Source organism: Hesperophylax consimilis, chromosome 16 (genome assembly GCF_061612785.1).
Source record: "Hesperophylax consimilis isolate HC1 chromosome 16, BYU_Hcon_1.0, whole genome shotgun sequence".
Classification (NCBI taxonomy): Eukaryota; Metazoa; Arthropoda; class Insecta; order Trichoptera; family Limnephilidae; genus Hesperophylax; species Hesperophylax consimilis.
In genome coordinates, this window is record NC_142851.1 from 21,017,831 (window position 1) to 21,034,237 (window position 16,407).

Genomic DNA, 16,407 nt, shown 5'->3' on the forward strand with positions numbered 1-16,407 from the left:
AAAATTAAAGCTATAAAAGCTATTTTTTCAATAAATGCTACATTTCTTAATCTTAAAGCTATGAATGGGTGTATCTACCCATATATGTATTTGTGGGGAAATGTATGTATTATGTATTTTGTGGGGAAAATCTGGGAATTCTAAAATTTGAGAACTGACGTTTCTTGATTTTCCAACCATATTCAAAAATAATATTTTCAATAATTGTTAGAATATACTATAATTTCGTTTCAAATACGAAAAAAATAATATTTTTAAAGCTTGGACGCACGAAAAAATCCGATCATGACAAGTTTATCAAAATAAATGCTAATTCAATAGAATTTTATTTCATTTTGGATTTAAGGGAACTTGTGGGGATGTTGTGAGGAATTTGAACATCTATTGTTGGTATTTGGAACATATGTAATAGCAACCCTGAAATTAAGTTTACGTTTTTTAATCTGGCAACGCCGACATTCTGGTCAAATTTTGACAGCTGCTGATGACAGTGCTAACCTGATGTAACGGTGTTTAGGCGTTTGCGGTGTTCTATTTTTAAAAACTTGAGTTGCGGTGTTTTAAATATTTAATTTACTACGCAATACTTTATCCAAGCTATCAACAATCAACATGTCTGCACCCCCGGCGGTAAGTTAAGCTGTACTAATTCATATAATTAACTTATAGGTTATGTTTTTGGGACTCAATATAATTAAGAGATTGACGACATGATGTTAAATATATTATGTATTCTGTATACTAAAAGATTATCATGTTTACTCTTAAAACAATCCAATAGTTATTTGGATACGTGTCTACTTTTTTTACGTCATTTTTAAAACCATACGTCACCTTCCAAAATTTTAAGTTTTTTTCCGATTTTCAGGCCGCGCCGGCTGCTGCAGGCACATCAGTGCAGGAATTTAAAATCAGAGTTCCTAAAAATCAGAAGAAGAGGCACCATGTTATGAGATTTAATGCCACTCTCAATGTGGACTTTGCAAAATGGTCACAGGTCAAGATGGAGAGAGAGAATAACATGAAGGAATATAAAGGATTCGATGAAGATCAACCAAAGTAAGGCGGAACCTGGTTTATTGCATTTCTGTCTCACGTAGTAATAAAATATAGATTTACACCATGACATTATAAACAAATAGACATGTTATTGTCTCACAAAATTGACACAAAATGTGGCAAGTAAAAAATACACTTACGTCACCAGTAAATTCTTAATTCAAACGTTCATTCAAGCATGATAAAGACAGACATTCAAAGAATATGTGTGTAAGAAATACATATAGAACCGGCCATCGTTTAATTTCATTCAAGTATGATAATGATAGACTTTCAAAGAATATGTTTGTATTAAAGAAATACATATAGAACCGGCAATCGTTTAATTACATTCAGTATGATAAAGATAGACTTTCAAAGAATATGTTTGTATGAATGAAATAGATATAGGACGGGCCAGCGTTTATGTAGTACTTAAAAGTTGCTATGAATACTTCACTCTACATCACTAGTGTGATTGAGATGACAATATCCTTACTCGCTTAATAACGATAATGAACTTAGCAACACAGTTTAAGAAGGACAATGTCTCACTATGGCTGCTCTGCAAATTGTAGTACAACTTACTTGTCTGCGCAGGGTCGTCAGTTAATGTCAATTTCTTACACTTACCAACCCAATGGGAAAACGGTCTAAGAGGAAAACGGAACGCTGTATGCAGTTGTCCTTAATATGTATGTGATGCTAAGTTAGTTATCTCAGTTTCTCTAATAGCGCTTAAATATAATCGGAATAATTATTTTATTTATAATAATAAATAATTTTCTTGTATTTATGAATGAAATCGTATTTCTTTTGCTTTTACTGGTGTTTACTGTGTAATGGAAACAATTTCTCATCACACAGTTTAGTAGAACAGTTCATTACTAAATCGAAAGAATGATAACTACACTAATTACTCTATCTTTTGCTTGCCACTTTGAGATCTCTTCAACTGTCTGTAAGTGTTTTGTAATGTCATTGGGTTTACAGTGATGATAAATATATTTTTAAACAAAATGTTTGCGAACAAACAAAGTTTTTATGTATTTTCCATGCTTTCCTGTTTACAATACGCCAACTTGGCAATATTTATGTTTATTTTTTAAATTTCCCGCATTACATTGATTTGAAGTGTTCAATGTTCCGCTTTCAAATATGTCAGCTTACCTTGTTTATTTTTAAAGATTACCGCTTTACATTAATTTATTATTTGAAGTGGTCCTTTTTCAAATATGGCAGCTCATGGTGTTTATTTTGAAATATTACCGTTGTACATTAATACGAAGTGTTCCATTTTGAAATATGGCATCTTACGGGGTTTATTTTGAAATATTGGCGTGTTACATTAATACAAAGTGTTCCATTTTTAAGTATGGCAGGTTACGGGGTTTATTTTGAAATATTGCCGTGTTACATTAATACAAAGTGTTTCATTTTGAAATATGGCAGCTCACCTTGTTTATTTTTAAGGTTTGGTGCCGGTTCTGAGTTTGGGCGGGATGCCCGTGAAGAGGCTCGCAGGAAGAAGTTCGGTATCACAGCACGCCGCTACAAACCCGATGACCAACCCTGGATTCTCAAGGTCGGCGGAAAAACTGGCAAGAAGTGAGATCCATTCTCACTTGATTTTGTTATCATTTCTGTAGCAATAACATTTCTCACAACATATTAAATTATATCCTTAAAACAGACAATTTATTAGGTAATCTACCGTCTTCCCAGATAATCTGTTTATACATTTATAAAAATATCTTATAATTCACCACAAGTAGTTTCCCCAGAATAGCTAGCTACATTCAGAAAAACAATTCTTTAATATGTAGTATCTTCTATAATGGATAACGCTGGTGAAAGTTAAGAATCAGCATTCAAAATCGATTCTTTATTTAAAATGGCATAAGCCATGTTTAATGACTGGATCTGAATAGCCAGATACCCCAACCTTCCGCATTTCCACTTTCTTCTCCTCCCCACTTTCTCCAGCCTCACAACATACCCTAAATGGTGACTTGAATCGTGCGGTAATAACTTTATGACAAAAAATTTCAAAATTAATTGGACAGGGTGGGATTTGGCCTCCTCCCCAAATATTCTACGTTTGCTCCATCCTCAGGTCAGATCAATCTTCTTTCGCCACAGTAAGGCCCCTCGTCCACAGTGTTATGCAATTATCTGATAATCAACGATTCAAGTATCTTGGCGAATACTACCATTCATTTGCATGAAGGTTTATTTCCAGACACGCGACGCCAGTCATCCACAACAAGTCAGGCGAGGTTGTCGCCACTCACATCGTCGGGACTTTAAACATGGCATCTCTTGTGTCAGACGTATTGTAACAATGCATCTGCTAGGAACAAAATTAACCAAGAATGACAGAATATAAAAATGAGAGCTACGGCAACTGTTTGGTTGTGAGTGAAACCTGACATAACCGTGAAAGCATTCTAGTTTTGACATTTCGAAAATTCAACAATTATTGGTCCACCTCTTCTTTGGTCCGCCTCTGGGTCACTTCCACTGGGTCATAAACTAGTTAATATGTAGTACATAGTACATGCTGCCTTCTTTTATGTTGATGAGTTATCTGTTTGAATGAAATAAGTCCTTAAGGTGATGTTACATAGTTTTATGCAAATGTTAATGTTTATTTCAGATTCAAGGGCATCAGAGAAGGCGGAGTATCAGAAAATGCCGCTTACTACGTGTTCACACATGCCCCTGATGGGGCCATAGAAGCCTACCCTCTCCAAGAATGGTAATTCATCATCTATCATATTAATCGGAACCAGTGATCAGCTAATCCCTAGAAGTGTGATCGATAGTCAATGAAATTGGTTATCTGCTCTGGAAAGAATTTCAATATTTGATTGATGCTCCATACCAGCTCCATTTTTCAAGTGAAGAAGTGTTCAAGTGAAAAGTCAAGTATTCAAGTGAAGAAGTCAAGTGGTCAAAATAATAATTGACCTATTTGGTCCCCTTTACAGTACACTCTCACAATATAGAACGATTTCAACACAAATTACTTAGGTACACAAATTTTATGCTCAAAATTTCAATTGAACACATTATTTATGTAAGTTTGATGAATAAATTATTGCATCCAATTATTTCAGACCTGGTTGTATTACATAGAGTCATTAACGCTTCAGGCTTCTGGCATATTGACCATTACATTTCTTATAGATGCTCTCAGAAAGTCGGAGAATTTGTATATATTTCCGCTTCTTAACACACTTCAGGCAGGTATCTTTTGCGCCGACGGACCGCTGGCGACGGGCGAAAATAAAGGTCCCGCGCGAATTATTTTAATTTGCTTTAAATCGCTAAATCTTCGAAAATAATGAAAATACATTTTTTTTATTTCCGCATGCCTAAGCTATAAAATGACTAACCGAAAAATTACTTATTAACCTTTGTTCAAATACCGATGTACACGAAAGAATCGAATATAAATATAAAAAGAAGAAATGCACATATAGTTGGTACCTTTAGAAAGAGATTGGCATATAATATTCATACAAAAACATTGGATAATTTATTCTTTTCTGCCATTGAAATGAAGCCAGCGCAAAAGGTAAAAATACCCTTCCCGTCCTTAAGCAACAATCGACCGAACGGGTAGAAATACCTTTCCTGTCCGAAGTGTGTTAATAAAATCTAAATAAATGGGATATTTCGGAACGTATCCGAAAACTAATAACTGTTTTTGAAAGGTGATGAAATACACCTTCAAATTGTATTATTAGAAATAAACATATTTATATATTAAAATTTTTGAATCACACATAAAAAGTTTAAAAATTGCTAAGAAAAATTAACTATACAAGTGTTTTATAAACATTACTGCCACCTCACTTTTTTTGTCGTTTCATAAAAAAATATTAATTAAAATTTACAAAGTTGCATAATTTTTTCTCAAATTTCTGTCAGAACTTTTGGTCTCATAGAGGTATACATTTTAATTATTCTGTGATCAACTTCCATATTTGAATGTAAAGCTTAGTATTTTTTTTCTTTCTAACACCGTTTAGTGCCTATTTCTTCCTATGACATAATAGCTGTTTGTTCAAAAAACCGAACAAACTAGCCTGAGGAGTTAACAACTTAGTTGACAGCCCTGCTACCGTCACCACTATTAAATTCCATGTACGTTTAACACAAGACAAAATGTAACGTTTTTTTGCAACCCATACACAACCAACAACTATCAGACACACTCTCTAACCATAAGATGCATTATCTGGGCAACAAATTTGGGGGTGCTATTGATATATTTTTTGACTATTTATAGAATTAAGCGTAATCTATACCAGCCTACAAATTATAGTAGCGTGGTAAACGTAGTTTTAGTTATTTGTCTTATATGTAGTGTTATTTTAGTTTCTATTTTATTTTATGTTACTGTTAAATGTTTTATTAATATTGTTTCATGTTCAGTTTTATCATTTTTACTTCATGCTGTAAAAACTTTTGTATAATTTTCGATAGCTCATTAAGTATATTCTGTTCTCATATCTATGCAAAAGACCAGCTGGGCAGAAAATAAAAAAATTTCAGGAGAAGTAAAAGATGAAAAAGTGCGCTTAATTCGCACATGCCTATAAAACACTTCTATCAGTTAATCTCTTCAGTGATTGTGAGCTAAAAACAGAGAATCTGTATGTGATATCTGAAGCACCGAAAGCTCTGGTTTCACAAAATTTTGTAGAGCTTTTTAAATATCTATCAAAAACTGTAAAAAATTAGAAAAATACTACATAATATTATATTTTCATTTGGGCAATATGTTGTTAGAAAATTTTTTTATAACGCTTCTAATTATTGTTTCTTTCAGGTATAATTTCCAACCTATTCAACGTTACAAGGCTTTATCGGCCGAGGAAGCTGAACAGGAATTCGGCAGGTACACCAAACATCCATTTATAAAATGAATTTTGTATTTAGCTTCTCCCATTAAAAATTTGCTGCCCACCAGCCAATGATTTTTTTCAATTATAGTGAAACCCTCTCATTAGGTTTTCCAAGGGACTGGAAAGATTTTTTTTTTAAATATTATGTCCCAGTTGCAACCATTACCTTTATTTTTCTATTTCAAGTCTCATTGAGAGTAGTTAATATTGTCTTCATTGATTATTTTTTTTTAAGTTTTAACTCAATGGATGGAATGGTGCAATACCAAATCTGCCATATTATATAACTAACTAACACGCCGTTTCCCAGCAGGGGTAGGCAGAGAAGACGGACCGCCAAACAACTCGGTCTTGGCACAAAATCCCTGCCTCATTCACATTTATACATACTCGACTATTATTCGGACTCTTGACATGGCCCGACCCAAGTATCTGATTCACTTGATTGTGCCATGTCTTCCTCATGAGGAAAACATATTATATTATGAGGTTTAAATTAGGCTTTTTGATATTTTAGACTTCACGGGACCAAAAAAAAAAACTTCTACCAGATCACTTCTTAAATGGGAACTTTATAAGAGGGTTTCACTGTACTAGAATAAAGATAAATTTAAATGATTTCAGACGTAACAAGGTGATGAACTACTTCTCCCTTATGTTCCGGAAGCGCATGAGAGGAGACGATGCAGATGGAGAAGTTGAAGATCCTGAAGAAAAGAAATCCAAGGCCACCAAGTCCAAAGGTAACATTCACCATTCAAATGTTTTTCATGCACATGTGAGTGATCTTTTTCTTACAACCTTACTCGGCGCTCGCTCACATGTGAGCGCCCTAATATCAACCATGTTGGAATTTTAACTATTGCGATTTTAACCTTAATGCTTTGAAAACAATAGAGAACAAAATCAGAATCGCTTGCGTTGATAACACTGTAGATTCCATTTTTTTTATATCATGAATGTAGCCTCTGCCTCTCTGACTGTCTAGAAAACATTTTATTTGTGCTTACTAAAATTTCGTTCAACAGCTTTCCTAAAATGAAAATAATTGAATTTTCTAAAGGACTATCAAGGACATTATTTTCTTTGAATACACTTTTTATTATTAATAAAACCAGTTTATATGTTCATACAAATATTTATTTTGACAGTTGTCTCACAAATGGGTGTTTTTTTTTTTTAATAAGATCATCTATTCTGAGGAAAATAATAATAATAAATAATATTTATTATCTGGTAAACAGAAAAGTCGAAAAAAAATATTAATTCTGATATTCGATCAGGGTAATTAATTTTCGCACAGTTCTGTGAATTCTCAGCCCGACAGTATTTTGAGAATTTTCTACTCTGACGGTCAAAGTTAAATTTGCTATCCTTGAATTATTTTGACCAGTCGGTGGCTAAGTTGACATCGCGTTTGGGTCCCACCCAGGTGTAGTGTGTTCAATTCCTCGGCTGGATAAGTCTTCCATCACAACACAAGCAACATTTTCCTTTTACTGTGGTGGTAGTAGGAGATTTTCAAATATTGTCAGATTATTTGTAACCCGGGAATCTTTTTAAAATAAAAATGAAAAATTATCTCATAAATAACTATTATGTGCATAATGTAAATTCATTCGTAATGTAAAAAAGAAAGTACATAATATTATATCCAATAGTTTACAAGTCTTGCTCTCATTTCAAATGTGTTAACGGACCTCACTGCTAGTGACCAATTATGAAGTAAACCAGCGAGTAATTAACACTATATGGTCGGGCTTTTTACCGCCAAATCACGGCGTAGCAGCGGGTGTTTTTTTAAATTTTAGCGCCAAAATTAGACTTTCCGCAAAATATTCATATCTTATGATCTATTTGATATTTTTCGATGAAACTTTCAGTGTTTTACTTTAAAAAGATGTCTCTATTTATTTACTCAGCAATGTATGTGTAATTCCTTTTTTTATGAACAAAAACATTCTACTTTCTTGGGAATCATAGAAAAAACAGTATTTCACAATCGAAATAACTTTATTCGTACAAAATTACAAGATTATTTAGAAATTTTCAATACATATAAAAAAAAACTATAACCTAATAGTGCTTCAATGTGTGATAGCGTTCGAAACACTTTCCTTTATGCAGGGGCACATTGCAAAACTTGCACATGTACCGCATTTCACTGCGTAGTTTGTGAGCGGAACATACGCGACAATGATTTTTTATTTTTTGTTGTGTTTTAAACTCATTGTATTGACAGGTAGATAGATCGGGTACCGCCTACAATAGAAAACACAAGACCCTGCAACCGCTTTGCGCAACAAAAAGAGTTAACTCGTCTCCCGCTTCTTACTGTAAAAAGGCGTATGACGAGTTTTCTCGTTTCACGCAAAGAATGTGTTAACAGCGTGTTATTAATATTAGCTTTCAATGACTTTCATTACAGAACTGAAAATCTCCGATATGGATGAATGGATGGACTCGGCCGATGATTCTTCCGAGTCTGAAGAAGATAAAGAGAAAGACAAAGACGACAGCGATTCAAAGGAGAGCAAAAAGAAAGCCAAAGCCAAGAAAGGTAACATTTTTGCTTTGTAGACCTTGAAATAATTTGTATTAGGACTTGAACCGAGTTGTCAAGTACTCTGTCCACAAATTCCAGGTGTATTGTAGAAGGCGTCATAAACTCAATCAGTGTGCTCACTTAACTCATGGAATACCTAATTCTTCATAATTTATTTGTAATGACTATACAGGACATGGACAACGGAGAATGATTTAAAATGCGCCATTTTCAATTTGCCACCAAATCAACAAGTTCGCTTTTATTCATGAATGTGGCGGCATTGACATCACGCTGGGCAATTTTGTTGACAGCCAGCCAAAGGCATTTTCTACAAGTAGCCAACTGGAACCAGTTTTGAAAAGTGCAGTTGTAGATTGTTTTTAAAATCAATAATTATTAATGAAAATATTACAATTGCGAATTTTTCCTAGGCTAGCATTACACTTGTAAGTTTTTTCGTAAATTTACGACTTCTAGCCAATGGGCATCTTGCATTTTGAAAATCCAATGCGCCCATTGGCTAGAAGTCGTAAATTTACGAAAAAACTTACAAGTGTAATGCTAGCCCTACAATAATCAGAATCAGAAAAATAAATTTTAAATCTTCTGCACATTTTTAACATTATTTATAGTTTGTGAAAATACTTCATTGAGACTATACATAATCGCAGAAGAGAACATATCGCTTTGTTTATTCCAGGTGCTGCTCTGGCCAAAAAGAAGAAGAATAAGAAGGATGTGGATGACGAAGCTGTGGAGGAAAGTGACGACGGAGACGAGGAGGGACGAGAACTGGATTATATCTCAGACTCATCTGACAGGTAATAGCTTCTTATTCCGTCACTATGTTATCATACTTAATCAGTTCAACGCATCGGTGATATTTGCTTCTCCTTCCTTCCACATTTCCAGAGACTTTTAGCTATTCCTGTTTCGATTCATCAATTTGAAGAACGGCGTGTCCAAATTCTTTTTGGATGCGTTGTAAGCATACAAATATGGATGCCGAAGATGAATAGATGGATGTTTGGCTCAGCGTTCTTCTCCAGCACCACGCGCGGAGGACTTCTGTTTATTTTTACTATTCATATTATGTGATAATCTTGAATGGGGGTTTATTATTATCATTGATCCCTTATATAATCAGCCATGTATACTACTGACAAACTGATGTATTAAATTTATCTATGCACTTAATATTGATTAATTTGTTTATTTCTCAGTGATTCTGACAAGGAGGGAAAAGCAAACAAAGAACTTAAATCTGTAGCAGAGGAAGATGCTTTGAGGTAATTACAATAATTATTCATTTACAGATGAACAAACCTAACTTTTCAGTTGGCTACTGTATATACAAAAATACTATAAATCAAAAAATAGTTATTCATTCATGTGCATTCCTCTTTTGGCAACCTTTGTTAAGATTGTGAATCCGAAGTTCTAAGAATAGCCACGAGTAAGCCTAATTATGACGGATGATAATTTGTTATCTTATAGGAAGTTGCTGACTTCTGACGAAGACTCTGATGAGGAGAAAAAAGAAGATAGCAGTGATGGGGAAGCCAAGAAGGAAGCTAATGAAAAGGAAAAAGTCAAGGCAGAAAAAGCTGAAGCAGCTGCTGCCAAAAAAGAAAAAGGTTTGTTAACTATGTATTCTAATGTGTAATGCTTATTTTTAACTGATTTGAATGAGTTTATTATCTTTTACTGTCTGATTTCAGCCGATTCCAGTAGTGATCTTAGTTCAGATTCTGACAACGATGCTCCAGCGAAGCCAAAGCCAACCAAAAGTGGATCTAAACGGCCGGCTAACCAAAGGTATATTATGTACATTGATTTATCTTAACTCTTATGTGAACTATTTTAATCCAATTTGTACACTTCATCTTTCTTAAGCCTCCCGCGACGTAGTACTCCTTAGTCATTAACCCCTAACATAGTGTGTTAGGGGTTAATCGCCCGCCGTAAGCCGGCCAACTTAATTTTGTAATAACTTACTTCTTTTTTTTTGCAAAATGATGTTTTTGTAAATTGAACCATCTTAAGGGTAATAAGTTTATGTGTAAAAATTGTGTATGTCATCTATCGGTCATTGCCACTTTTTTTGTACCCCCGCCACTTAGCGTTGTCCATTGACTTTTAATATTATTACATCAAAACATGGCTTGAAAAAAAGATGTCAAATTATTCGGTTGTTTAACGAATTAGCTACTAAAATTATTATTTTTTTTTATTTCTGGAAACTGAAATACTTCTCATTATTAGCTAACTAATTAAAACCGTTTTAAAATAAAATTGGCGTATTAAGTGGATCCCTATTATCTGTATATTTTCCCACCTTTAGAATTAATCTTAATATTACGCCCGGTAAATTAAGATAATGTAAAACGTTATCTTTTGCAAATTTACATAGGGACTCTCAGTTGCTTCTGTGGGGTGATTTGATGTACCTATGGTTGTTTCGATCCAAAGGTTTACAATTTTGACCTCGACCTTCGACCAAAAACACTAAGAAACGACTTGGGAAACCAAAACACCCTGACGGATGAACCCACTGTGAATAAGATATTTCTGGAAAATACCCACTAGGAGTCCAAAACACTGGACCACACCAAAACAACCTACACAATACATATTTGCCGGCACACAACGGGTACAAACGTCAGATATCCACAGTTGATTTCTTAGCACACTAGAGGTTAATTGGCCACAAACTTATCCTTCTATTTTCGTCCTGTATTGCAGTAAGAACAGTTCCCGGTCGAGCACCCCTACTCCGGCCTCATCATCAGGCACTTCCACCTCCAAGGGCAGTACCCAGAACTCAGCGGCGGCATCTTCAAGTGCTGGATCATCCGGGAGTGCAAATCCACCAGCAGCTAAGAAGCCCCGATTCGATCCATCTCTCGGGTAAGATCTCTATTAAATTTACGATGGAATCATGATTCAGACTGGGCTTAGTGGTAAGGCCGCAGATCACTTTCTCGAGTGGAATAGCATAGATTTTTGTATCAGATTTTGTCTATCAAATAGAATATGAAACAGAACCTGTTAATCTTATATACGCAGCTGTCGCATAATATGCCATCCATCGGCGGATGTCGCACACATAATCCATGAAATTTCACTAAATTGTGTCAAGACTTGCCGCGTGATGGGATAGATTGAGTTGAAAAGGTCAGCATTGATAAGGTTAACACATTCATGGACACATGCCGGAAAACAGAGGTTTCTGACATGACACATGCTACCACATACGATTTGTCACATGACACTTATATTTTGTGAAGTCGATGAAATCAGTAATAAAAAATTATCATCTTTGGGTGTGACCCTATCAAGCGTAGAAGAAATGTTCGTTGTGTGATACAAAAATACAGACACAGACTACTACTGTAATACAAAACTTGACTTACCAGTCTATGTATTATTTTGCATCGCGTCCATGACTAAAAGACGTATACATATGTATGTTGTGTCTTAACTAGCGATGAGTCATTCATGAGTGAGCTTTACAATTGATCTCTTTTTGTTGACCTTATTCGTACGACTCCCGGTCAACCGTACCACTGCTTAATTAAACTGTTGCTCTTTTTTATCAGGAAATATTTTATGTGAATAGCGTCATTAAAGTTATCTCAAATGTTATTACATACTCAGAGACATGAACGGCGTCTGACAGTTCGACATCGGGACTGGACTTGTACCTACACTTACTAAGTACCTAGCACTGGTACCAAAAGTCGTACGATCATCCATACGCTGGAAGCCATATTGGGGGGCCTTAGCAGGGGAGTTGTATCGAGCGAGTCGTATCGGACGAGCACTACTCTGAGCCGTACGAAAATATTGACCTGGTACCGTGGCTCCCACTCTTTATAGAACGAGCCATAACCCATCGCTAGTCATATCACATCTCCTCTATGATGTCAATAGACATTGTGTGATACCACATCTCATCTAAAACGACATCAATAGAGGTTGTGTCCTTGAGTCTTATGTATTTTTTTTATTTCTCCAGTAACGAAGGTGTAACGGAGCAAGCGGTGCGGCGGTATCTGGCGCGGAAGCCCATGACCACCACGGAACTCCTCACCAAGTTCAAGCAACGGAAGACGGGAGTCTCCAGCGACCGTCTCGTGGAGACCATGACCCAGATCCTGAAGAGAATTAACCCAGTCAAACAAACTATTAAAGGCAAAATGTACCTTAGTATAAAACCCTAAATCATAGGTGTTTTTAGTATTTTAATCAATATCAAGTTCACTGATTAATATTGTTTTTCGTCATCTCTGATAAACTTTATCATCTCGACTTCTGATCTTATGTAATTTTTTATTTACTACTTAATTTAAATTTTTGGATAAATTGAAGAAAATCTTTCAAATATTTTATGTTTTATAAATAAAGTATTTTCTTAAAAATAAACTTTTATCATTTATTAACTATATCTTTTCTTTAATAAAGTTAATTAATCTTAACAGATTTTCCAATGTACTGGAAAAAAACACTGCATGAAAACTTCTTATTTTTATTTATTTATCCCAAAAACATAATAGGATTGTAAACATCATACTGTCTACGGTAACATTAGATATATAAGAACAGTGATACAAAAAATGTATAATGGGGCAGTTACAAAGAGACAATAATAGTAGGTTTATTTAAGTTGAACATAACCTGCCTCACTAGGCGAACCTGTGTTGAGGCAGAATTATGAGCTAAATTAATCTTTACACTGTCTATGGTTTACCAATCCATATATCAAATGAGTTCCTATAAAACCATTTATTTACAAGTAGGTGCCTACAACATAATTTTACATAAAATTCGCTAGACTTGGTGAGTTCACTGGTTATTGCATAGCCTTGGTTGAATTTCCATTCTTTAGTGGCGATTTTAAATTGATTAAACAATTTATTTGTCTTGTTTCATCGTGTAGATTATTGTATAGTTTAGGCACAAAATATGTATATGGGTTTTACTGTATTCAACGGCAGGTAATGTGGATAGTTCGAATCAGCCGTTGGCACTAGCCAGTAGGTGGTCATGCTAGCCGGCAATCTCTGTTTATTCGTATGCAGTGACGAAAGTTTTTTTAGAAAAGTTTGATAATAATTTAATTAAAATGCCTCAATGTTGTTTTGTGCCTTTATGCTCCTCGAGAACGTCTGGACATGGGTTTCTAATTAACCAATTAACCTCACTTTTCAACATTCTGGCTCTGAGAAAATAAAACCTGACAAAATCAATCACAATTGGTATTTCTTTATTTTATATATTTTATTCTAAGTGCTGTAATTATGAAATTACAAACGAAAACAGGTAATAAATAAACTAAAGCAGGATACATACGGCAGAGCCAAATAGCCATGCGCTGAGCCAAAACTTATTCTGCGTGGGGGAATTCAAGTGGCTTGGTGTGATTCAGCGAGTCCAAAATTCACCGAGCCAAGCTAAAAAGCTCAGCTGTATGTGACAAATCCCTGAGCCGATGGCTCGCCGGCTCTGCCGCGTGTGTGAGATCCCCGAGCCAATATCCGCTCAGTTTGAATTCAAACATCGAGTCAGACAGTATGAATCACGGAGGAAACAATCAGTCACCATAATAACGTGATACCAACCATCTCTACTAAAATCTAGGATTTTTTTTATTATTTCGGATGTCATTTTGGATATTTTTATTCAAGAAAATAGTTTAAAAGTTTAAAAAATTCCAAAATGACAAACAAATGAACACGTTCCAAAAATCATCAGACTTCTGAAAAAAAATCGTATTATTCAGTGACAGCAAAGCAAAGTCACCGGGACAGAAATATAAACCATCTCTATTTGTCATTTTTTTTTACCGGCTGGGCTTTTACATGTTATTTTCTTATTTTTTTAAAAGAACATCTAAATAAACAACAAAACCAACAAAAAAAAAATCATAAAACAAAATCAAAAAGAAAATATAAGACATAATAAAACACAACCTCTTACAAAAACAATGTCAAAACGAAATAAAGTGGAAACTAAACACACCAACATGCAAGATGGTAAAATATTATACTAGGAAAATTACAAAACTGTGGTAAGATAAACAGAGCTACGTAGTTTCTATAGTTAAATTATATTATATTTGATATTCTTCTTTCTGAAATAAATTGGGTAATGTTTGTAATGTTGGTAATTGGGGACTTGTTTATACAAAACCCAACATTTTCAAAGCTTTATTTGATGTAATTTCAATAGGAGGAGGTTTATAAAATTCAGTTTTTGGTCAAAGTTTACACCTAAATCATTCATCTCGGTTACAGCGATTAGAACTACATCATTGTTGAAGTAATCATAAATAATTGGATTTTTTATTCTATGAAATCTCATAATTAGACATTTGTTTATATTTAATTGTAGATAGTTCTCTTGGCACAAACAAATAGTTTAAACAAGTTATTTGACAATGTTTGACATTTTCTTATAGCTTTGTATATTTTCATATCATCCGCAAACATTGAAACTTCGACATCGTTGAATATAGTGAGCACATCGTTCACAAATAGCAAAAATAAAATTGGTCCCAGATGTGAGCCTTGGGGGACACCGCTGGTAGCGGTAAATTTATAAGAAATAAAGCCATCAATTAACTAAGTTTACCGCAGTTTGTGCACCGCTATTGCAGTAGGGGGTAGAAAATTTATTATAATCTGGTAAAAGAGAAGCGTGATCTGCATTTTATATTTATATTTACCTAAAATTGTGATCTGTATCTTTTCTTTACCCAGGATCTTATTTATGATATTTTTGAGAGAAAAAGTTCGCGAGTTAGGGTCAGCTAAACCCAGTATCTGATCTCGGCGACAAAGGAATTCAATAACTGATGGTGTAATGTGATGGGAGCATCCTCCCTGACAAAGACTTCATTGAAATGCTTGGAGTAAGAATCTCGACCAGCTGAAGAATCGGGACTCCACATGTAATCCCGAATAGATCTGGCTTCCAAGAAACTGGGATTGTACCTATAGGACTAATAAATTATTCAATAATGACTAGCTGCTAACCCTACACAAATCTCAGTCATCTATAGAGCCACGTCTAGACTGGAGCTCAAATACTTGATAAACCTACTTGATCCTGTACAAAGAATGGCTGTTTATTTGATTGACAATCCATTGTTTATACACCGATTGCCATCTCTAATTCACAAATACAATGTAGGTACGCTGAGTCTGTTCTCCAGGTTCCAAAGGAGTTAACAGCATTGTTTGATTTAAAGATAAACTTGTCGAATTCCGCTGCACGCTTAGTGCTTAATACGCAAAAAATTATAAATAGCTCTTGGTTTCAACTCAATTACTACAAGAAACAACTATTTATGTAGTGGGAGATGGCAAAAAAAAATTTCAATCCAAGTTAAGTTTTAAGGTTAGGAAATACATATTTACTTAAACCCCTGACCTAAATAGTTGTCTCTATTTAAAGTGCCTTTACATGCAGCGGAATTCAACAACTTTGCCGATTTAAATTTTTCAACTTTTTATTCATAAATCTTTGAGGTTACTTTGGTTTGGCCGCTCTTTTAAGTATACTACAATAATTTAAGTATAGGTAATACATGCTCCTTGAATAAATTACCTACAAATTTACCTGGAAATTTTCAAAACGCTATTTAAAAAATTTATACAAACAATGTTTATAAAATTGGTAAAGGTTACGAATTCCGCTTCACGGTAAATATGGAATGTTTACTTTGAATTAATACTTGAATTTAGTTATATTATTACTAAAAGTTACTATAAATGTTGGGGAAAACCAAAAATAAACACTTCAAATTACCTTTTCCCATGTTATTTTCTTGCCCCTTTAATAACGCCTGCTCGCGTCCCCTTTAGAGTTATATCCCAGTTTTCAAGTAGTTTGTGG

General features: G+C 34.5%; 1 protein-coding gene across 2 annotated transcripts; it reads left to right on the plus strand.

The window, feature by feature from the left end:
* The first annotated feature begins 473 nt into the window (after positions 1-473).
* Positions 474-12,873, plus strand: TfIIFalpha (transcription factor IIFalpha). Of its 2 annotated transcripts, XM_089640664.1 has the most exons (13): positions 474-630; positions 869-1,059; positions 2,512-2,646; positions 3,698-3,799; positions 5,882-5,950; positions 6,582-6,700; positions 8,386-8,517; positions 9,206-9,326; positions 9,729-9,794; positions 10,003-10,142; positions 10,227-10,323; positions 11,251-11,415; positions 12,527-12,873. In XM_089640664.1, exons 1-13 carry the CDS (start codon positions 613-615, stop codon positions 12,729-12,731), a joined length of 1,560 nt encoding a protein of 519 aa, XP_089496790.1. In that variant the 5' UTR covers positions 474-612; the 3' UTR covers positions 12,732-12,873. The 2 variants fall into 2 exon arrangements, with proteins under 2 accessions (XP_089496790.1, XP_089496791.1); XM_089640665.1 differs by lacking the exon at positions 474-630 and having other exon boundaries at positions 912-1,059; positions 2,512-2,623.
* The last annotated feature ends 3,534 nt before the right edge of the window (positions 12,874-16,407 follow it).

Bases quoted from the DNA above. Each gene is read 5' to 3' on its own strand.
- TfIIFalpha (XM_089640664.1), top strand. The intron at 6,701-8,385 runs GTAACATTCACC...CTTTCATTACAG, and splicing joins CAAGGCCACCAAGTCCAAAG to AACTGAAAATCTCCGATATG. The intron at 11,416-12,526 runs GTAAGATCTCTA...TTATTTCTCCAG, and splicing joins CGATTCGATCCATCTCTCGG to TAACGAAGGTGTAACGGAGC.